At 40.5% G+C, this 23,323-nt stretch overlaps 1 protein-coding gene across 6 annotated transcripts in view; it reads right to left on the bottom strand.

Moving 5' to 3' along the window:
• Positions 1-68: 68 nt before the first annotated feature.
• Positions 69-23,323, bottom strand: part of asic1c (acid-sensing (proton-gated) ion channel 1c) — a 91,399-nt gene continuing 68,144 nt past the window's right edge. For 2 of the 6 annotated variants that reach the window (XM_084008162.1, XM_084008163.1), the window contains 10 exons: positions 14,180-14,330; positions 13,514-13,641; positions 9,276-9,426; positions 9,127-9,183; positions 8,563-8,716; positions 8,241-8,332; positions 7,809-7,888; positions 7,158-7,229; positions 4,357-4,409; positions 74-3,222 (listed from right to left, as the gene is read on the bottom strand). In XM_084008162.1, coding sequence (XP_083864288.1) covers positions 3,144-3,222; positions 4,357-4,409; positions 7,158-7,229; positions 7,809-7,888; positions 8,241-8,332; positions 8,563-8,716; positions 9,127-9,183; positions 9,276-9,426; positions 13,514-13,641; positions 14,180-14,330 — 1,017 coding nt within the window. In that variant the 3' untranslated portion in view covers positions 74-3,143. Of the gene's footprint in view, positions 3,223-4,356; positions 4,410-7,157; positions 7,230-7,808; positions 7,889-8,240; positions 8,333-8,562; positions 8,717-9,126; positions 9,184-9,275; positions 9,427-11,132; positions 11,261-13,513; positions 13,642-14,179; positions 14,331-17,189; positions 18,248-23,323 lie in introns of those variants that run through there. The other 4 variants (XM_084008160.1, XM_084008159.1, XM_084008164.1 and 1 more) reach the window with 4 other exon arrangements.

The raw sequence follows: 23,323 nt of genomic DNA, 5'->3' as shown, positions 1-23,323 counted from the left end.
GATGATGTTTAAATGCACTATTCCCTGTAAACAAAGAGCAAATTATATATTATTATATTATCTTATCTGAATACATCTTAATTAGAGTAGATAATTCTGTGTCCTTTGTGAGGAAGGTGATTAATTTTTCAGGGCCTGTAAGGTGGCGTGCAGTGTGGTTAGTCAGTAAAGTGACAGTTGGACTTGAGACCGACTACGTTACACATAGTTAAGTGTGTATTAACTATTTAATGTACAGTTCAGAGTTAAAATCACATATCTACAATAAAATGCACATAAAGCACGTAGAGCCAGATGAAGCTAATTCAGTTCCCCAGATGTTTGTGCGCGTGGAAATCTTGATGTTACCTGCAAGAACCTGTCTTGAAGGCACATTTTAGTTTCACTTCAAGCCACTTTATGTTCATTTAATCCATAAAAATTGATACAAAGATATAGCAGTTTTCCCACATCTGCAGAATCAACTTTTTTTTGAGTATTGCAAGATCCCAAGCCTGGTTTCAGAAGAGGATGTGGAGAACATCATTTCGATTCATCTAGCTCCAAAAATACATTTTGGACCATACAAAGTGAATCGCATGGCTAAGATTACATTAAGAGACCAGAGATAATAGGAATACATAATGGTCATGCAAGGAAGTAAAATGGGTGACGTGAAAATAGTCCAAATCTTGGTGTTGGATGACAGAAATATACATACGGTGTTCTACTTGGCCGTAACTATGTGGTAAATATCAGGACTACGAAATGAGCACAAACAGTTCAGTCATATATCTGCCAGTTCAGATGCACTCTGCTGTTCTGTGACTGGTCGTAAGGCAGGGGGGTGTGGGGGGAGAGAGAGAGAGGTAAAGACAGTTCAGTAATCCTACAGCCACAGTTTGCAGTAAATGCTGGGTCATTTTGATGCTTTTTCAACCCGACAGCACGACACACACACGCACTCAAAAATCATCACGGCAACGCAGTATCATCAGAATAGCATCATTGTGTCACATGAATTGTCATTTGCGTCTCTATATTTGGATAATGATGGTTAATATACAATCATATCATACATCTGTGTTGCAGTTGACAGGTGTTCAGTCAACATCCACTCCAGCTGTTGAATGCATCATGAACTAAAAATGGTAATCCCGAATATATCTTTTTTTTTTTTTTGTCAATTTGATGACACTTGTATCTAATTAAGTGCAGTTATTGCTCATGACACAATTCCACTGATTCATCTTTTTTTTGTGTGTGTTTCCTGAAAAGTTAAATTTCCATTTGGATAGAGTCTCTTCCCGAGGTCGGCTCCTCTCGGAGTACGCTCTTATTCCGTATTAACGCTGGAGCAGTGAACACACCAGGTGTAACAGTGTACGCAGTTAGAACTAGAGCCATAAAAAGGTAGACACAACCATAGACGTCCAGTCATTGGCTTTCAAATGATGGCTGATCTCCAAGGGTTTGTGCTTCACATCAACAGTCATCTAATACACAGACAACAGAGTAATAAAGCTACAGTGTTATGAACACCACTTAACTCGATTGGCATTATACTTGAAAGTTTCACATTTAGAAAAAAAAAAAAAAACCACGACTCTGAATTTCCAGTATTGTATTTATAGTGAGGATATGCAAGTGTACCTACAAGTCCATACGAGTGTCGAGGATTTAAATAACAGAGAGAAGGTAGACTCACACGAAGGTAAGAAGAAAAGTTGTGTACGTGAGTAAGATGGGTAAATATAGTTTATTATACTTGATCATTTATACATCACAAACTGTTATTTGTGACTTATTACATTTTCTGTAATAGTAATCAAACGATACAATGGTAAAATTGTACAATGCATTTCCGTTATAAATCAATTCGACTGAATGGGGCTGAGGTGCGCGGTGATTTTCATGTTTTGAGGCAATTCCCCTTCATCTAATGTCTATTTAACTGTCATGTTGTCATCACCAGAAACTCAAAGACACTTACGGTCCACCAAGATAGAAAGTCCAAATTCCTTCTAGTGTAACAACAAAGGGAAAACAAAACTTGCATCTCCCATTATATATACCAACAAGCCTTTTAAAGTCTACTTATGGTCAAAAGAGAATAGACTACTATCACAGGCGATTGTGCTGATGAACACCTGTAACACCAGTAATGAGAAAAAACAAGTCATTGAGAGTTATTAAATAGGCAAACAGGAAATGAGGGCCAATTTCTGCAGCAAGCTGCATGCAAACATTCCCCCTCCCTCTGTGTCAGCACAGCAACACCATCCCAAAAAACGGGAAAATAATGAAAAATGAAATGTCAGCTATATAAAGATACAATCAACAGCCTGTTCTGGCCTCCTGAATCTCTTTTTGAACCTTACTATATGTAAAAAGTGACTTAAGTTAACAAAACACATCCAATTCAGCAGTATCTGCCATCCACATGGAACAAAACTAGATACTTGCATATATACAAATAATCAAGTTCCTTTTCTGGTTTTTAAATTAAGCACATTGTCATGAGACGATCCAAAGCCTCACAGTAGCAAAAGGCAACATGAAACACCAGTCTAGTGTTTTCATTCAGGTATGAGCAGCTCTTTTCCCCAACAATCAGCTCATTGAAGTCTAGCCGATGTCTAAAAAGGCTCTCCTCGTTAAACTGGCGACAGTATAAGGTCACTCAATACAGCATCGGTGAGATGCTGGAGACGTAACACTGTTAAGAGATCGCTACACAAACCAGTCCACGTGGACCGGACTGGTGTGCAGCAAGACCTTCGCAACAGTACTGCATCTCATCACAGGTCAGAAAGCCTTTTTTTTTGTACACATTTCTCTTCACTGATTGTATAACTCTAAAGTGACAGCATAAGAAAAACAAATCCACAAAATGAAACATGAATAAATTAACACCGATGCCTTGACATGGCAGTTAAACCTGAGTTCTGTTTTGGAAGTGGTCTCTTTTTCTTTTTCTTTTCTGATGATAGTACTCTATTTCTATTCAGGCATTGATAAACTCTACTATATGTTTTTGAGTTATACACTCAACCGGTTTTCTGTTAAATACATAAATTATTTCACAGTTAGCTGTCATGTCCCCAGATGTGCCGCCCCACCCCCGACTTTATGTTGTCAACAAGCAAACTCCTCAAAGTTGCCTAGAGTCGGGTGACGAGGTAACATGTTCGGCGTGAATCCGAGACTGTCCGAGTGACTCCGGAGGGTGTCACAGGTGCTCTGCAAAACAGAGGGGAGGGAGGGAGGGAAGACGAGTTCAACCGGGTTAAGGGAGGGGTGATGAAGGGAGTGGTGGTGGTGGTGATGATGATGATGGTGATGATGATGAAGGCAGTAAATGAGCCACAGGTAAAATGAGAGCGACCGGGACGATGGAGGGACGCGGAGGAAATCAAATAAAAGTCATATGTAGGGAGGAAAAATGATGCAGAACCAAATAATAAACGCATCAGAAACAATAATAGGATGTAGAATGGAGAGCCATAAATGACAGAAACATATGTGTGGACAACAGTGAGGTAATGAGCACGACAGATTTGGAAGTTCCAAGATCGGCCATATGTTTCGCAGGTGAAAAGAGAGTTGAAAGAAAATCGGGACGGTGGGGAAAGATGAATGAAAGGGGGGAGAAGAGAGAAAACAGCATGTTTTTAGTGCTGTTTTTACACTAACATGATAAATGCTTATAGTTACGGAATCAATGCATCCACATGTCTATATTTTCCTGTATGGCAGGTGCTCGCTGAGTAGATAGATTCTGATGTCGTATGAGGATAACAACCATTGGTAGTGCCGTTGGCAAAACTGCCTTTTCCAGCAGACAAAGAACCATTTATAGGTTGTGCAAACTGCATGCGAACCTGCGATAACATCACAAAGTAATGCATCTAGTGATGTTATCTGGCACGAGCCTCGAACGCATCGCCTCTAAATGGACCTCTGTGCTGCAGGGGAAACCAATAGATCTCATGTGGTTCAGCTTTTTTTTTCTGCAACAATTCAATAAATATGTAAACTGTTTTCACAGGAGCACTGCGCTTTATCCTATTGGGAAAGAAAGAGTCATTATTCAGTGGAAGGAGCGAGTTTTGTATAGTGAGAGAGTCAAATCATTATGCATGTGGAGAATCCAACCAACTTCTGTTGAGCCACTAAATACAGAAACACACCGAGCTAACTTGTCCTGACACGACGGCAGATAGTAAAATGCTCACTGCAGTGAGATAATCGCCCCTCTTTTTCTACAAAACCATTTGTAGCCGCTGAGGAAATTATGTATGAGATGGTCTCAAGTATGTATGAAAGAGAGGGACAGCATGGGAGGGAGCATCTATTATCAATGGGGTGTGCTACCTGGGGGCATGATTAGGCGTGACACCCGGGCTGGTTGGGTTCTCTGGAAACTCCTGGAATAGACATGATGAAAAGAAAGATGGGTGAGGGTGACTGAAATGAAAATAAAACACAATGCAAATGCTAAAAGGTAAACCTGTGAGGGAATATGGCAAGAGGGTTTTTATCCCCTCAGTGATATCATTAAAGAACTGAAGGAACATGGCTGTTTAAATCGAGAGCGAGTCTCTTTAATCAGCAGGGAACAGAAAAGAGGATTACTGTCGTCCAGAAGAGTTGACGGTCACTTAGGACAACGGAAGTCAAAACTTAAATCAGAGTGGAATAAACAACTACGATGCATTACTTTACTGTTGGGTTGTTTGAGAGGAGATGTGACGATGGACTAGTTGAAAAAGGGTTATTGGATATGAGAGAAAGGAAGTACAAAAGCAGGTGAACATATGACATGAATGGGGCAGAATACAGTAAATATCACACTATGTAAGACTGCAGTAAAAGCGGGACATACTGTAACTATCAGCCCACTAGATAAATGCTTCTTCTCCTGCCACTCCAACATCAGACTAAAATAACCTCCGTCCTCACTGCGTTGGCTTAAAATAACACATCTCCCCTTCTACAGAAGAGAATAAACAACTTATTTCAATCTGATCTAGCAGCTATTGATACCAAATCCTGAACCGGAGGCGGCTGAACATGCAAGGACACAAACAACATGCGGAGACAAACCCGTGGCTTTTCCACCGATTTGAAGAGCGATAAGAGACGCGATGTTGAAACGCTGCTAATGAAAAAGCCCTGGGCTTGTGTGACACACAACAGAGAATTAGAGCTTGCACGTCCACGATGCAAACTGGTGGATGCAGTTTACTCCGACAAAAGGAACCGTCTGCACTGACAGAAATCTGTTTAAATGCTTTTGATTAAAACAGCACCAGAGAAAAAGGGAAATGTTTGAGCTTTTGTTGGTGCTTCCAACCCGACGATGAGCTGCAGAGAGGGATTAGCTATGTTCATTCCCCATGTGTTGGAATGAACTGGATTAAGTGGTTTTTACAGTTTAGAATTACGAATGAACTTCTATTTGCAATGAAAGGAAAGTTTAGTAATTATTTTGGAAATGTGATTGTAGTTTTATTGGCAGTCTGAAAATTAAAACCTTTATATGAAGTGTTGGCTTGCAGAGATCTAACTAACCAACTGTTCCCCGTCATTGCTGCATGCAGCAACACTGGGGGCCAAGAAGCCACCTGCTCTGTGTGGGCATGCACTAGTTTACTAGGAAAATACACAAATAAAATCCAATAGTACCAAATGGACAGGAAAAGAAAGAAAATTGAAGTGTAAAACAATAAGAAGTATACGATTAAAATCTAATATGAACTGTAAAATAGAATTAAAGCCTTGCGGATGTCTGTCCAAAATGTCATTACTTCATAGGTTTTATCATGTTACAAATATTTTAGTCATGATGGTTGTTTTTGTTATTTCATACAGATTAGCACCAAAATCTGTTGTCCTCAGATTAAATAATAATTTTTAAGAATTAAGAATACTGTGATCAATTACATCAATTAAGAGCTTGACTAATAATAATAACCTCACATATTTGTCTCTGCACCGTGACTGAACCAACTATTCTGTAGCCAGTAAAGGTTTGATTCAGCAGCATGCACTAACGTTTGCTGATTACGGATATTAAGGTGCATTAGCACAGAAGTACTTTCTGAACAGCTCTGTATCGCGCTTACATAACGGCCCCCCGGGGCAGTGGAGAGGCCTCTGGACACCGATGTGCTAAATTACAGGACTCGACAAAATGCTGGGATTTAGGGCAGGACAGACATTATTTTAGCTAAAGTTAAAATGAGTTTCTGAAGCCTTGAAGGCTTTAAAAATGAGCTGATCATGAAATGTTAATAATCCCCAGACCTCTCAATCTTCTCCGTTTTATGCTCATTGGTCTACTCTTCTACACGAATCCACTCCGACTCTCCTCTGATCATACTGACAGTCCTAAAGTGGCAAAGCCCAAGTACAATAACAGCTTTTCCTTCCCTGAGTGAACTGTATTTGCATTCAGGAGAATGACTTTGAGAAGCTACTATGTTTCATGAAATTACTGAAGACTACTTAAAGACTATAACCTCTAAATGTCACGATGAGACGTTAATTCAGAGGAAGTCAGACAATCCGTGCAGTGTAGTTGAGATCATTGGCGTGATCTTGTCATAATTGGTAAATCAATTCTTGAATTGTGGCCAACGTTTTGTTTCGGAAGGTCAACGTGATCTTTGACCAACAAATTCCAATCAGTTCAACCTCGAGTGCAAGTGAACATAAATTTGAGGATATTCCCTGCAGGTGGTCCTGAGATATCACAAGAAGACCTCCAAATAAGAGGCTATAAATGTTTGCTACTTGTAAATACTCATCTGTATTCATCCGTAAAACGATTGTAGATGTTTGCCATCTTAGGACATGATTTGTGCCGCTTCCCTAGAATATTCCCCATGTACAATATGTGCATGATATCAGATACCCTGATTATGCATCCAGGCAGTGCAATAAAAACAACATGTATTATTAATGATTGGGTTATCCTAGCACAGGATTTTTTTTTCTGCGTGGGAAATTGGAATTAATGACAAACTGTGGTGTGGTTTTGTTTTCTCCATGGTGCTGTTGATTAAAAGCATTTCCAGTGTCAGACATTTTGTTGTTGTCGTTATTGTTGTTCCTGAGGCTCATTTAATACATCACATTCAATCAAATGCATTGTGAGAGACTCAAATTACCAGATTGTCGCTCTGACAACGCTGTGGTCTTTTCTTGCGTATGAAGTAGCCCAAAACCTTATCCTTAAACACCTAAATGCAAAACATATCAGATACACATTATTCACAAATGGAAAACATCCTATTTAGGAACATTAAGACTTAACATTAGCAGTAAAAATATATTGAATTTACATTATGGGAAATAGGCTTATTTGCTCTCTTGGGGAGTCAGGTGAGAGGATTAATATCAGAGTAGAAGACTGGAAACATTAGAAAACAGCTGAGCTGGCAGTATGTTGTTATTATGTGCTGGTCTATCTTTTGGCGGGACCAGTTGTCAGGTAACCATGTATTTACTGCTCTCAGTCTGATACTGTTCTGGCAGAAAGGAAGGCAAACTTTAGGTTCCTTTGGTTAAGGCAACAAGCCTACTTGGTTCGATTTAATTAAAGTTAGAATAAACCTTTTCTGGCAGAAAGCCCTGATAATAAATAAATAAACTTATTTCCCCAAATGTCACAAATATATTCAACTTACTCATTTATTTTACATGGTGAGAAAATAGAAATCAATTAGCTGTACAGTGTTACACTTGACTATTTGTAAACAGTAGGAAGAAGCTAAATTAGTGTTTATATTGGTATTTAAATGAGTGAACCATCACTTTACCTCATATAGGTAGTCAAATATTTCCAGGATTGTTAAGACACTGGCTCCGATAAACAGGCCCATCTGACCTCCAATGTCCCCTAGAAGAAGAGAGATGAACAGATATGGGCAGGTACAGTAATTGAACAATGCCGTGTGAATGCATTCCCCCACGCTGTCACTTCTAATTCAGTATCTCTGGGAGTAATCTGAGCAGAGATGTCAGAAGCGTCCATCCGGGCCCGGATCCTCATCAGACCAAACCCGGCTGCCCTTGCAAGAGCATCAGATTATAAAAAATGTGTTCAGCCTGTTTCACAAGTTCAAAGATGAAAAGCACCAGGCGTGAACACACAATGTGAACTGTGCGGTGGGGGCCCGGCTGATATCGCTGACACCGAGGTCCGACGCATTTCCCTGCCAAATGAACCCAAAACTGCGAGGGAATCTTACCGAGAAGCCCTGCAATTTCATAGGCCTTCTTCTGCTCAATCTTCTCATAATTCAGAGCTTCAAAGAAGATGTCCATGACCAATATATTTTCTCTGGAGAGAGGACAAAGAGCACATCCAATAGAGTTTATTTCTGCTGATGGTGAATTACACAGAAAGATACTTCACGTTTCCTGCTTAACTAGCTTTCATTATTGGAACATTGAAGGTGAACGATGGAGACCCAGGTCATGCTATGCTACAGTACATCCATCCATCCATTGAAAGAAAAAAAGAAAAGAGGCTGAGATCTGATTAACAGATTGCTATCAAATAATACTTACCCAATATATTGCTCAGTTTTGTTGAATTTCTTAGCCAGATACTTAGCAGAGGCCTTACTGGGGATCTTTACCATGGACAGCTCCTTGCCATAGCGAGTCATGTTGCAGGGGGTCTGACACACACAGTAATCGTTGTCTTTCTCTACCAAAAAGTCTGTGGATGATCAAAGTTATTTCAAAATATTGTGTTCAAGGCGAAGAATCAAACAAAACCTGCATACAGAGGCTCTCTAAAAATACCTCTGCACGACGGGAACCAAAACTACGTTCGCTGCCATCGTTCACTTTCCATGAAAGCAAATAATGACTGAAGTTATAATACAGAGGAGAGAAGGGGGTAAAAAGCTCTGTGGGATTCATTTGAATCAGCGAAGCATAGACACACCACACATCTTCCTAATGGAGTTTTAAACAATCATTTTACTTTATTGTTTTTGCTTCAGCACTGTCTGGGATTAAAAGTAATTTCAATTTAAAGCTACAGGGGTATGTCGCATGGCACTGCTGCTGAACACATTCAGACATTAATGTAAAACTATCAAGCGGTAAAGTGTGTGGGCTCACCTAAAGCCGGGTCAGCACAGTCTTTGTACTGCTCGGGTGTGCAAACTGTTGAGGTCCCTGTTTGAAATAACAGAAAGGTGAAAATAATTACACATAATGTGGAAAACTTCATGAGCACTGTAGTATTTGCAACATTTCTGAAATCCCACCAGGCATGTGAACCATTCTGCAGTTGCAGTTCTCCAGCAGGTACCGCGTTTCACAGTCAATGCGGCAGGCGGTGATGCTGTACGTGGAGAAGTATTCAGAGTCTATGGGAGTAGACTTGCAATCTCCCCAAGGCGGAGGGAGGTACTGAAGCTGAAAGAGCAAACAACACATGTTCTCCCTCAGTATAGCAGCACACAGCTTTACAAGGAATCACATAATGCAAGCCCGGGAAAGTGGAAGTACAAAGGAGGAATACAAGCTGACGCAACCCAACACAAATGTCTCAAACATAAAAACATAAATAAATACAGAAGCATTTCCATGAAAATGTGCAGAGTATTGACACAAAGTGTCCGGTCAGACATTATTGCTCATGTATAGCAGCAAGCAGACATCATGCAGAACATTACTGATGCAGGTCTAGTCCCCGGTAGGAAGCAGAATACCATGGGAATAGAGACAGGCTTAATAGAAATCTGTAAAATGTGCAGATTCAGACAGGACACCACAATCATGGACGCATTTTACAACCCCGACAACAGAATTCAGAACCATAAACAGTTTCTTTGAATGAACAACTAAATTAATTGAATTTAATAGACACTTTACAGCATTGCATCCTATTTCATAGTAAATATTTGATGATTTCCCAATGAATAAACTACTCTGCAGAAGCTCATGAAAGTGGTTTTATTGTTGATTAACTATTTAGATATTCAAATGGGAGCCCATGAGAGCATAAAACTACCCTGGACTGCAAAGCCCTGTGAATTAAACAAAGCAGTGAGGTCAGTCTCTAATCTCATTAGAGGTAAAAAATATCATTAAAAAGGTGAAGAGGAGGTCATTACTGTACATTTGAGAGTAACCCTGGGAATTCTAAATTAATCTACTAATGAGGAATATTTAATGCCTGAATTTTAAGGTTCAGGTTCGGAGTAAACATTAGACCTGCGGGGCTCACCTTATGACTGTGTGATATGTTAAGAGCTCTTTAACACTTCTTTTTTTGTTGAGCTAACATTTAACCACCAACAAGGCTTTCAGTTCGCTATAAAAGTCTTGTCTACAACAATTTATGGTAATGACTTCCTACAACTCACTTTCAAAAACTAAACGGTTATTTATGAAGCCCACCGATGCTTGCTTGGGCATTGGAGCGAACCTAGCCAACGATCAATGCCAAAAGGTTTCTCACGGACAACATTTCAAAGAGGATCGATATGGTCACATTAAGGTTCACTGTAATTCCAAATAATCTCCACCAGTTCTAAACAGGCTAACTAGGACAATCTAAAGGCCATTTACTCAATAGAAAGTAACAAAGATAGAGTCCAATTCACTGAAGGAGTGGACTTGAACATTAGTAAACCTTTATGAAACTCCGTTTATTGCCCACACTCTCATAACTGGAGTTAAAACAAACCAACGCCTTGGGTAATAAAAGTTAATGAATCACATTGTCTGGTCCCTCCAGATGATGTTAAGTAGCTTTCCAGCACATCGCCCCGATAACACAATGGCAAAACAAACAAAACTGTAAATGGCGGTGACAAGGTAAAGCCAAGCAACAGCTTCGATGAAGACACAGACTCCGATGAATGGAATGAAGCTTGAATGAATCTCGTTAGATGCTAACCATCTATTAAACATACAAGACCATGGCGACAAGGACGGGCTGCAGGTGGCGTTGGATGTTGTTGCTCCAGCCACACAGAGGGGGACAGATGGGTCCATTCTTTGGGGTTAGGGGGGGGAAACCAGCGGATGAATGTGTTAAACTTACTGATGGGTGTGTAGCTTATAAACAATACAGTATTTGTGGCATGCAGCAAGCCCAAACAGTCATACGCTACCCTCTGCTCTTGGCTGGAAACGAACGTTTGGAAGCCAGGGGCGACCCCGAAGCCCAGCTCATGGAGGAAAGGAGGCTCTGACTGAGTGTGAAGCTGTACCTTTATGCCGGCCTCATAGGACGTCTCATCTAGGGCGAGGGGTGAGGCAACACAGCCCACATGAGTATCAAAATAATAAGGAGCAACAGGAGGGCGAGGGACAGAAAACAGTTCCACCCCTTCACACGGAAAGACAGCCTGTTGTCAGTGGAACAACAAAACAGCTACGACTCCCAGCGGTGCATGATGTACTGCTGGGTTTGTCATTCAGCCAATCTCTTTTTATATCCACTCAAGCCTGAGCGATGACATGGTTCAGATTCTACCATTAAACCATTGTTCTCCAAAAATGTGGTGGCGTAGTCGTCACGTCTCTCAGATCTCACAAGTCATAGCTTCTTGTTAAAAATTAAATTCCTCCGACGGAGGCTTCACAAAATGAAAAGTCTTGAAATCATAAATGCTTGATCCGGCTGTCCATTATTACACACGAGTGCCGTGTCACTGTACTCACTGGAGACTGACTGAAAGGAATGCGGGCCTGACGCTAATGACAGTCTAATTAATTCACCACATCTTTTAGGTCGTAAACACGTCTTTCAGCTGTCACTGCTGTGGGCACTCATGCCACGTCTATAAACGACGACCCATGCACTTTTGCCTTCAGGAGGAAATTTGTCATGGTGATTAAAACATCAGATTCCCCGTCTTGGAGATGGCTGAATGATGATACACTTGGAGCATTTGACAACATTCGTAGAGAGAAAGAGGAAAAGGGTTAGAGAGAAATATTACATGATTCAAAACCGCTTCCCCAAAAACAGAATTTATCATCTTTGTGGTGTCCAAGTGTCTGCTGTAGGAGACCGAACTCTGCCTTAATCATCCCATGTTATTCTGCTAATACAAAGGTGGAGGAATTCATTGAGGCATTTATCGCATGCTCGTGAACTGACCAAGACCATTAACTTTAGGAGCAATATCATTTAAATTAGGCTCGATTAATTTCTCCAGTAATGAAAAAGATTGACTGCCGGAGTATCCATTACTTTAAGACTTCACAAGCACTGATTATGTGGTGGGAATTTTAATGAGCCTGTGGAACAATACCATACACTTGATCTCAAAGGTAATCCTTGCAAAATCCCTAAATCCTTTGTGGCACAGGCACCATTTTCTTGTGACTAGTTAGTCCGCCGTTTGCCACATTTGTCAGAGGATCCTTCCCTATTCTGTCACTGTTTCCATGTGGAAAATTAAAACACTGGGGTTTTGCTTGTGTGCTATCCTAGTGTTGACAAAAGGGACCCAATTTGATTGTGTTGCCTTGGCAACATGGCATAACCGCTGTACAGATTCATTACATTTGGGTGGAACATCCATGTGTGATCAGTGTTATCACCTTGAGCACAGGCTTTCAGATCAATTTGTGCTCGCCTATAGTTATTACTTTTTGTCCTCCACTGACGGCAGTGAACGGAGAGTTGAGGGCTAGAAACCTATTTTCTACAAAACCTGCCACAGGCCTTTTTGCTTCCCCTGATACTGTTTCCTCTACTACTCGTTTTACCCCCTAAATCATTTTAAAATATGTCTTCAAAATAACTGCGGGTCAGCTTTCCCATCTAACGATGCACTCTTTATGTGGTGGAACTGGAAAATAAACTAATATGGTGACGGGTGCACCAGGCTTCTTTCAATAGCTCTATTTTAGACAAAGCAAATCTTAAAAGGGCATTTGGACATCAGTTATTGTAAGTTTTTGAAGTGGTTTGATTTTGTCTAAATGCTATTAGTTTTAGCAATAAGTTCAATGACAACATTTCTTTAAATGAAACATTAATTAAACAGAATTGGGCACCAATTAAAATGACATTAATCTTTTATTAATCAGAGTTAATGTTGTGATCATCAATGCCTGGTGACCACAGTCTGCATCGCGCCATTAGAGACAATTTTCACAGCATCTAAATCAACTGTATTCTAAAAGCAGTAAAGATTCAAAATTAAAATTGAACCAAACGCTCTGAGATGCCAGATATTATGTTTTGGTCTGATGTTGTTTTGGCTCAGAAAAGTTTGCTTGTATCCAATCGTTACTTGGCCCTGCTCCTTGGCAGCTATAGTCCCTCATTTTCAATTACCGAAAACCACTGGTGTTTATAACACATTAACAGCAGATTTTCCACACGAGGTGAATCAAATATATGATGTTGCTCCGGTCTCTGTGACACAAAGGTAATGGGCACTGGCTGGCAAGGATTTAGGGACAAACACAGAATGAAGCGGAGCAAAAAAAAAAAAGTTTGAGGTTGGAGGGGAGGAGGAGGAACATTAGGTACCAGTTGCTGCTGACATGACACAAAAGTTTGAAAACCAGGGGCCACACCAAATCCCAGTTGGTCAATGAAGGGCGGCTCGTCCTGGCTGTGGATCTGAACCTTGATGCCTGCTTCGTAGGAGGTCTCATCTGTGGATACAGCACGCCAGAAAATGTAACAACAGGTACGGTCGCCTATTGAAACCGGCTTTTTGGCTGTGGAGCTCCTAAAGACCGTGCTGAAAGCTATATCAGAGAGACACTAATACATTAGTGGGGTGGAACAGCATTAAACAGATTTACAACCGAAGATTTACTACATGCTGCATGCTTTATGAATACATGTTGGGTGTCTTTGTCTTGAATAGGACATGTCAAATAAATGCAATTTATTAGACCCGATGCAGTGCGATGTCAGTTGCAGACCTGGATAAACATATCAAGATGATATACTGTTAATCATGCTCGTACATCACTTCTGTGTGGTGGAAATTCTGCAGACATTTAGCAATAAAATGAACGCGAAGACCCGGGAAAATCTTTGGATTTTGTCATCTATATGGAGCGATACATCCCTCATGTTGCAGAAATGACAAATGACTGGAAGAGTTGCTGGGATTGTCAGGATAACCCAACAAGATGGAGTGGTTTTTGCACAAAAAAGGGGTTAAAACGCTACAATACTGACCTGTCTCTCCCCAAACAGGCAGGTATTCATCCTGCTGAATGTCCAGCATGATCTCCAAACCGTTCCCTGTGCCGCCTTTTAACGTCGTCAACAAAGGGTTGCCGTCTAATCCGGAGTTGAATGTGTAGCATTTCCCGTAGCGTGTGTAAATCTGTGAAGGAAGAGCAGAGCATAAACAGGAGCTGGAAGGAAAAGTCAAAGCCTTTCCACCGTGCTGCGGTAAATCGTGCACCTGTACAAGATGTATTACATGTCAGCCTGTAATTGTGCCGGACAGCTAATCATTGTGGAGCCTTTGTGATTATCAGAGAAAGCCGCACCGTCGTTAAACAGGCACCTGGCTCTGATTTGAGGAATTAATGAGCTTTCCTTAGCGGCAGCGGCAGTAGCTATCAATCTTTACCCAATTTCACTCCAAATTTCCCCTGAGTGACTTAGAGTGAGTGTACTGTTTTGCAGTCATTAAATAAGAAACATCAGAGGTAGAAGCTCTCTGGACACACAAACTGACTGGAAATTGGGTTTGTAGAAGATATTTGTGTGTAACCGTGATTTACAAATTTCTTGAGAGACTGAACCTGTGCCAATAAAGCTCAGCAGTACTTAACGTTTGATGTGCAATCTCTTCTGCACATTTTGCTCACACCGTATCTTTCCAAATTAATTATTCCAGTTGGCTTGGGATACAGTATTTATTTCAGCGCTCATCATTGAGAGATATAGTCTGTTTTTTGTTAAGTTTATGGATTTTCCCTGCAATTGGAGAATTCTCCATCTTCTGCCAACAAGTCAAAGGAAACCTGCATCTGTGTTTCGAATCGTTGACATTTTAAACTGAGCTCTACAGTTTGGCTAGACTAAGAAAGCTTAACATTCTGAACACAGCTTGAGGGGTGAGTAAATTCAAGATAAGCCCATCAATTTGCGATAAGACTTTCAGACTGTAGAATTGACTGGTTATGCAACACTCTGAGGAGGCACGATATCTAATCCTTCTGCATTTCAGCATAATATGAAAACCTGCAGTATTACATACAAGAAAACAGCTGTCTTATTAGTTTTACATTGTGATAATAACACATACAGCACTGCAGTGGCTCAGTTCATCAAAGTTTCAGCATTAACATCTGCTTGTTTGTGTTCCCAACTACATATTTAAATAGACTGTGAATGAGACCCGAATATACTGGAAAATCATACATCATCATGAGACTACGGAAAATTCCCTCATTGATAGTCACTATTGAATATTTGGTATTGTAGATTAATATCACTGAATTTATAGGAATAAAATATCTAAACATTCGTCTAAAAACTTTTCAAAAACGTTCCTGGCTTCACAAAGATAATGTGTCCAATTTTCATTTAAAAAGCCAAGGTTGCTCAAATTGTATCGCACATCAAAATTCAAACTTCAACATCTGAGGAATCCAGTCTGATTGGAATCGATTCACAGATATTACCTTACAGAAAATGGAAAAGGGGGAATTCAAGACACATCTATTTCAATGCAGTATATTCAGTGATAAATTCTTACACTTACGACCCTTTATTGCTTCAATATGAAACCCCGCCTGTAAAACCTAAATAGAAATTTGCTACATCGAGCCATACATCCTACAGCAACGAGCACGGTTGTACAAATATCCTTACTTGAGAAACAATAATGCGGCATCACCCTGACAAGAAATTGTGACTGCTGTGATGATGTTTTTTCCGTCTTCACTACATTTTTAAACAACAATAAACATCTGAGAGAAAGGGGATTCATTTTTTTGACCACCCAGTGTGGTGAGGTCGTGGTAAGAAGGGCTGCTGACAAAAACTAACCGACACCGCAAAGCTGATCTCCAGAGATCAGAGTCAGTGTTCCATATCCAGACACAGACAGACTTAGCTGCAGCTCAGACAGACCAGACAGCCCTTTGGTCCATTCCCCTTGCTGGCTAATGAGGTCTGCAAAGCAACTAGAGACCGGTCTTTAAAGATTCAGATTTAAGTTTAGACAAGATAAAATGCAAGTTTCATTCTGTCACACTATTCCCACATTGTGCGCTGCTGAAGATGCACACAACATAGTTTAAATCCCAATTATGGCCGCAAGCTGACCATCATTTTACAGAGTGTGGTTTTGCACTTGCTGCAAAACAGGGAAGCAACCATGGACAGCTGAGATATTGAAGTGTGCAGGTCTCAAAATCAGACGAAGTCACAGTGACAGTTATGGTTTTCATCACTGTGTGCAGAGATGTTCTGATCTATAAAGGCAAGTGGTGATATGTGATGCCAGTAACAGGCTGGTGTTCTCAGATTCAAAAGTATTCTCAGTGCTGTAGAATAAATTAGTCATGCTGCATGCACACTTCTCACCGCGAGTCATTAAATATTATACATCATCATTTCTGATAACGTTACATGCCTTGTTTGAAGCATTTGATAGAAATATAACCATTCTGAACGGTGTCACCATGGTTTACAAACATCTCCCACTTCCCCCATACAGCATTCAGTGCTTTCTCAAAAACCAATGGGCGTAATAGACTTACGTATGGCGTTTTAAATGGGAAGCTTAGCTGCATTTTTTAAACCAGACCCTATATCGTGCATGCCCTCCAGATGTTTAATCAGGAAAGCTAAAATTTTAATTTGAACTGATTTACGACACATGAATTATTAATGCACGGGTTATAAAGCAGCTGGGACAAACTCTAAAAACAGTCGACACTCAAGTCTCTGATGACATTGATTTTCCCCGCCACAACGTGAAGGTAACATTGCATTTGTTTCCTTGGGTGACTTTTTGAGGATGTGAAGTTTAATAAGGAAAGAGCCGCTTTGTCTGAGAGGCAAAAACAGCACAGGCTTTCTTGTTTGCAGCTTTGAAACATCTTAAACACACCCTGAGAGAACAAGGGTGCGTCGTCAAAATGCTCCCATGAATTATTAACACACCTTGTAAACCATATTTATATTCACACCTGACAAACACCATCTTTCTTTCTGTACATACAGTGCTGAAGTTTTTGTAGGTGCAGGTTTCCCCTCGGAACCTGCACTCCAGCAGCATGTCCTCCAGCTGGTGGCCGAGGCGTCCCATCATCTCAGTGGTGTTGACGCTGTGATCGGGGGGCGGGGTGTAGTTGTTGAAGTCCAGCAGGCTCACCAGACCCTGCTTGTGCATGTCTTTAAGGATGGACAGGCTTCTCTCCATCACTGTGTGATTAGGGTACATGAGGTCCATCCAGTAGCCGCTGTTGTACAGGTCATCCTTGGTTAGCGAGGACACGCGGAACACGTTCTTATTGCAGAAAGTAACGGCTGGGAAGGACATGTTGTGAGCCCACACCATGTAGATCTTTGTGATGGCGGGGTAGGACATCAGGTAGAGGATTCGATTCCAGGACCAGGTGCACAGGAGACTGACACAAAGAAAGAAGGCCATGATCCAGATGACTCGCTGCGGTTTTGACTTGTCTGAAGAGAAAACAAACTTCAATCCGTGGATTTTGGTCCTCATTATGAAATCCACTGAAATCTCCTTCCATGTTGGTTTAAGCGGGCTGCACTCAGTCTTTTGGAGACCGGTCACTTGGGCATCGTTGCCTTTGCGTTGCCCCAGGGCGACTGCTTCGGATGTGGGTGCTTTAACCATAATTGCTCGTGTCAAGGGATGCGCTTTTTTTTTTTTTTTTAACAAAATGCTGTTTCTTAATAACCCATCCCAGGCAGCCCCAATTGACACACAGTAGCTTTCTCCAAAACCATCTCCAGGTTTCACAAATTCCAGGTAGCAGCGACTGGAGTCCTAATGTGCAGCTCCCCACTGTCCAACTGTTCAGGCTTGAAAATTCCTTGCCGTGAAAGATACAAACAAAGGGACTGAGCTTTCTGGGGGAGGTAAAATTGATTTACATAATGATTCCTTTATGAGAAAAACAGCTGAATCACTCCATTAACGAAAACCAGCCGGCGTGACCATCACCATTCCTTCATCAATAGATAAATAGACGTGATAATTGCCGATGTAAGCGACGGCTTTACTCCCGGAGGCAATCACTTTGAAAATCCGGAGAGGCTTACCCCTGTTGCTCTGATCTTTCACTCCTCCATCTCCCTCTCCAGTGCCAGACAATACTTGCAGATTTCGGTGTTTTTTTTCTCTTTGTGCAGTAGCTGCCCAGAACTCAACTCCTCCCTTTTTCCACAGATTGAAGAGATGATTTTTAGACTGTTGACTTGCAGCCTGCAGAAAGGAATATAAAGCTTGTTGCCCCTCTACACACTCCCTCTACAGTCGAATGGAGAATGAGGTGGAGCCAGTGGATGAAATTGTTTTCCTCCCGTGATGAAGTAGACCTCCAATAGTATAGAGAGGCGGGGGGGAGGTATCAATCAAAGTAGAAATAATTGTGATGAAGAAACTGTGCAACGGAAAAAAATTATGAAGTCTGTATATCTTTAATATTGAAGAATCTGCAGCTTGCTTGTGGATCAATATGTCTATATAATTGATAACTGAAGCAGAACCAGCTAGTTGGAGAAAAACACAGCAAAATCCCCTTCAAACTGTGTTAGAAATATCCATTATGGCACATTTCCTAGTTCGTCTTTTCTGCAGTTTCAAATATAATTTCACAAACACAGTGTAATGAGGGCTGACGTCCTGCTGCAAACAGATGTGACTCTGGCAAATATTAAAGGTGCTTCGCTCCGTTTATGTGAGACTATCAGAGGATTCTATCTGGCAGAAGGCTCTGCTTCACACTGGGACTAGTTTTTCATTATGTTAGCTGGAATCTTTTCAGTCTGTAATGTGACTATTGGCTGAGTAATTGTATCGCAGCTGTGGGGATATATGGTTGTAATAAACACAGTTTGCGTGAAAAAGTGTTGGATTACTGTAGTGGTTGGAAAAGAGAGTGTCATGAGTGTTTAAATTGGACTACAATAATTGGATTCAACCTCTTTGAAACAGAAACAGAAAGTTGAAATGATTCATGGGCATCACTGGGTCCCTGTCTCACTGACTCGGCTGATACAGATATATCACAACATGCTAGGTTTTTATTCTGTTATTTAACCTGTTTATCCAGGATAGATCCATAGAGATTTATAATCTATTTAACAACAAAACAGCAAGAGATGAAAACAACATATTAAACCTAAAAGATTTTAATAAAACAAGTTCGCAAATGGCATCATTAAAAAAAAATTCTCATTCTGAGCTCAAATGATCCTTAATCCTGGTTTTAAAATATTGAATGTTTATCAAATAATCTAGTTCATATTTAATATTTTTCTCGCTAAAAGTGAGAGGAGAAGATCGATATCACTCCCATATCTAGGAAACCAAGCAGGCTGTTAGCTTAGCATAGACGAAGCAGGAGGAAACTCAAGAAAGTCACTATGCACAACTATAATTTGCACTTTAGGTTTAGAACTGTTTAAATAAACTAGACATATCACGAGCTTTATACTAACCTGATTTTCTAGGTTAATACTTGTGGCATCAGCCTTCTGATTTAACTCATGGAAATAGGTGTAATTAAATTGCAAATTATTTTTTGAAGTGAAAGTGGGTGGAAAGTAGACATTTACATTTAGGTCATTTAGCAGACGCTTTTGTCCAAAGCGACTTACAATAAGTACATTTGTCAAAAGAAGGAAACAAAGAAACCACAACGTATCATTGCCGATAAAGTAAGAGCTAAAAATAGAACAAGTGTTAGGTCCTCATCTGAGTAACGTAGTACCTTAAGAGCGACAGTGCTACGATCAGAGTGCTATAGGTAAGGTTTTTTTTTTTTGGGGTCATGCTATGTAGAGTCGAGGTGAAGTCTGAACAGGTGACTCGATCATAGTTGATGTTTGCAAGGTATGCATTTATAACTTATACTACTACTTACTTGAGGCACCATGTCATGTCATTTTTGCGACATCACTGCTAACTGATAGCAACAACACCTGCTCTAAAGCATATACATTATCTGTGGTGCATGTCTTACTTATCACTGTAGTGTAAATGCCCATTTTTTTTAAATATACTGGCATGAAATGCTTCCCATTAATCACAACCAATGACAAGTGGTAAGTAAATAGAAGTGAAAGTGTGAACAGAAGAGAGGCTCATGATTACTGCATTATTACAGACTGTGAGAATTATTTGGTTATCACACATCAACTTTGTCAAAACCACACTGTCATTCAGTACGGTGGATGAATATTTAAAGAATGTACTGGAATAGACAAAGGTCAAACTGTAGACTTGTGGTTATTACGCCATGGGAGTCCTCTGTTACAAATGTATTATTTAACTAACGTGCAAAAATGAATACAAAACAGAATATTTCAAAACATTTCAATTTATCTCCAGTCAATTTAATTACAAACAAATACTGAATTCAAGACAAAGAGACAGAGACTCTATGCTGAGCAGTTTTTCTCTGTGTTCAAAAGTTGTGGTAATGACCTGATAATATCCATGAAAGTCTGGATACTGAAAATAAAAAGAAGGCACAGCTTCAGTACTGTGGTAATAGTTATATTCCCTGTGTGCCTTCAGAGCTTTCTGGTTGCAAAACAACTAAATTAATTGCCTGGGTCCAGCTTCGCCTAACAGCTACTGTATGTCATGGTTGCACCATGCCTGTTATTTTTTTTCTGGCTTCCAGGCAAGACAGATACTTGGCATTGCTTTCTTTTTGAGCCTCATGCTGAAATCAAATTTTTAATTGTAGAATTAAACTTTCTGTCATTGTTTGGATGAGATCTAATCAAAGTTAACAACAGGCTCTATTCTGGCATCAACAGGGATAACTATCTCCACATCAGACCCAATTACTAAGCAAAATAAGGAGTGCAGAGCATAAGAGCATAAGCAGCAGGCAAGTAAATGACTCCAACAAGGACACCTTATCACACTCGCAGCTGATTGCCTGGTTTCTTCGCTTATAGACCAGCTGCATCGATTCCATTTATTCTTGGTTACTTTGGGACAATGTCAATAGATGTGAAGCACATTTAACTGGTGAGTTAATGACATGAGCTCATTTGTCCTTACAAGCCCAGTGGAGGCGTGAGGCGGATGGCTCTGCCGGTCTCCGACTCGTCCCCCGTCAGCAGTTTGAGCCAAAGCGCAATTTCATTACTCACAACTGCAGAGGTTACACACAGGCAATGCATGACGATCACTGTTACGCCACCGAGGGACTTTAATTTCAGCCTTTCACTGTGTGGTCATTTAAGCAAAGGTATGGTTTCAAGCACACAGTGCAGTATTGATTAGATACATTACTTTGTGTAATTTTAAGCATTGAAGTTTGGATCTTGGTCGCAATATCCATGATTCTTTGTTGTTTTAAATACAAACTTAAGGGCTTGATCTCCCCGAGATATCCTCATTACATAAAGCTTATTATTTAAGCAGAGACGATCAGTCAATGTATCAGTAACTCAATTGATAGAAATGTCCATGTTGATCATCACTTAACCTTCCAAGTCATCTTATTTCAGATGTTATCAGATTTTTTGTCTTAAATCCGTTTTTGGTCACTAGAGGGCAGCAGAAACAAGCTGCACAAGCAACAATGACATATCACCACCTCTTAAGGCTGGATTATGCTTCCGCGTCGACACAACGCAAGGGGGCTTGCGGACCCCTTGCGTCCCTGCGGACCCCCCTTACGTCAACGCAAGGGCCTGACGTGTGCCTCCCAAAAATCCTAGACGCGCGTCGAGGCGACGCAACAGCAACGCAACACCAACGCAGCGGCATCGACTGTGATTGGTCCGCTAACTACATCCGCTGGAGACCGCTATCCGGTTTCCACTCATAAACACCGCCATTTAAACTTTTAAAAGGCTACTTTTATTGTTTTCACCTCGTTTTATTGTTTGCACCTTCTCGCTTTTCCACAAAGAAATAAAACACCAAGTTCTGAAAAATTGTGGACGTTTAAAGCCGGAAAGTAAACAAATACGCTATAACGAGGCTACGACGATATACGCCAAGAGTCTCGGTCGGTCGGTCAGTCTTTACAAAAAACATAGCGCCCTTTACCGGTGTGGCATTGAATTGCATTTCGACACGTAAACCCAACGCAGAACCATCACGGTCTCCAAGCAACTGCGTGGCCGTTGCGTTGCCGTTGCGTTATCACTACGCGGAAGCATAATCAGGGCTTTAAGCTTTTAGTTACAAATAGTTGCTTATCTACACATCCAGGACTTATTTGGATCATTCAGAGTGGTTTGTATGAACTGCTTTCATATCCTCCCAAATCATGTAGATACCTTAAACCTACATGAATCACTTTAATTTGGAGAAGTGCACCCATCTTCATCAACACAACGCTTATTATAAAATAAGTGTCAAGAACGTGTTAGCCAACAGTTGTATCTATAATACTATAATTGTGTTTCTGTTTTTCAGCAGAATCAATCATGTGCTGGGGTATAGATTAAAGAATAAGGCAGTGGACTGTGTAGCTTTAACCTCGCCTGAGTTATTGGGAAAAACAACCGGCCGGGTTTCCAATCTACTCAATGAAACAACAAAAAATTCCAATCTGGTGTAAAAATCTGCAATCAGGTTTCGGCAGTGAACGGCAGTCATTTAGAACTTTTTATTATATACAATAATTTATAAAACAGCATATTTTCAAAATCATTTCACAAAATCATTAATTTAATTAAAATACCCCTCCAAGACATCGCTGCAATCACTCAAGAATATAAAGTACTCGGCAGAATGCAGTTAATTATGATGAAGGCTTTCTCGTCTCAAGAAAATTGCTATTCTCTTTTTCAAAACACATTCTATTGTTATCTTCCTGAAGACACAAAGACTTTTCAACTTCGTCTTAGTATTCAAGCATGTAATTATAGAATCACGGTGTAGTAAGATTTGCCCAATTAAGAACGTGCAACTGATGCCGTTTGATGGCAAAGTAAAATTATTTTAGTTAACTATTTTATTAAACTACGAGTCTGTCAGGGAATGACACTAACCATGCTCTTTTATGTCTAAGCCTAGTTGAACCGGACCCCAGAGGTCTCATTAGAGGAGGAGCAGAGTAAAGGGATAAGCTCCTTCAAGGGCCAGTGAGAATGTTCACCGCCAAATGAAATGCTGGCAGCACATCA

This window comes from Eutrigla gurnardus (assembly GCF_963514095.1).
Source record: "Eutrigla gurnardus genome assembly, chromosome: 4".
Classification (NCBI taxonomy): Eukaryota; Metazoa; Chordata; class Actinopteri; order Perciformes; family Triglidae; genus Eutrigla; species Eutrigla gurnardus.
This window is presented reverse-complemented; position numbering and strand designations above follow the sequence as displayed.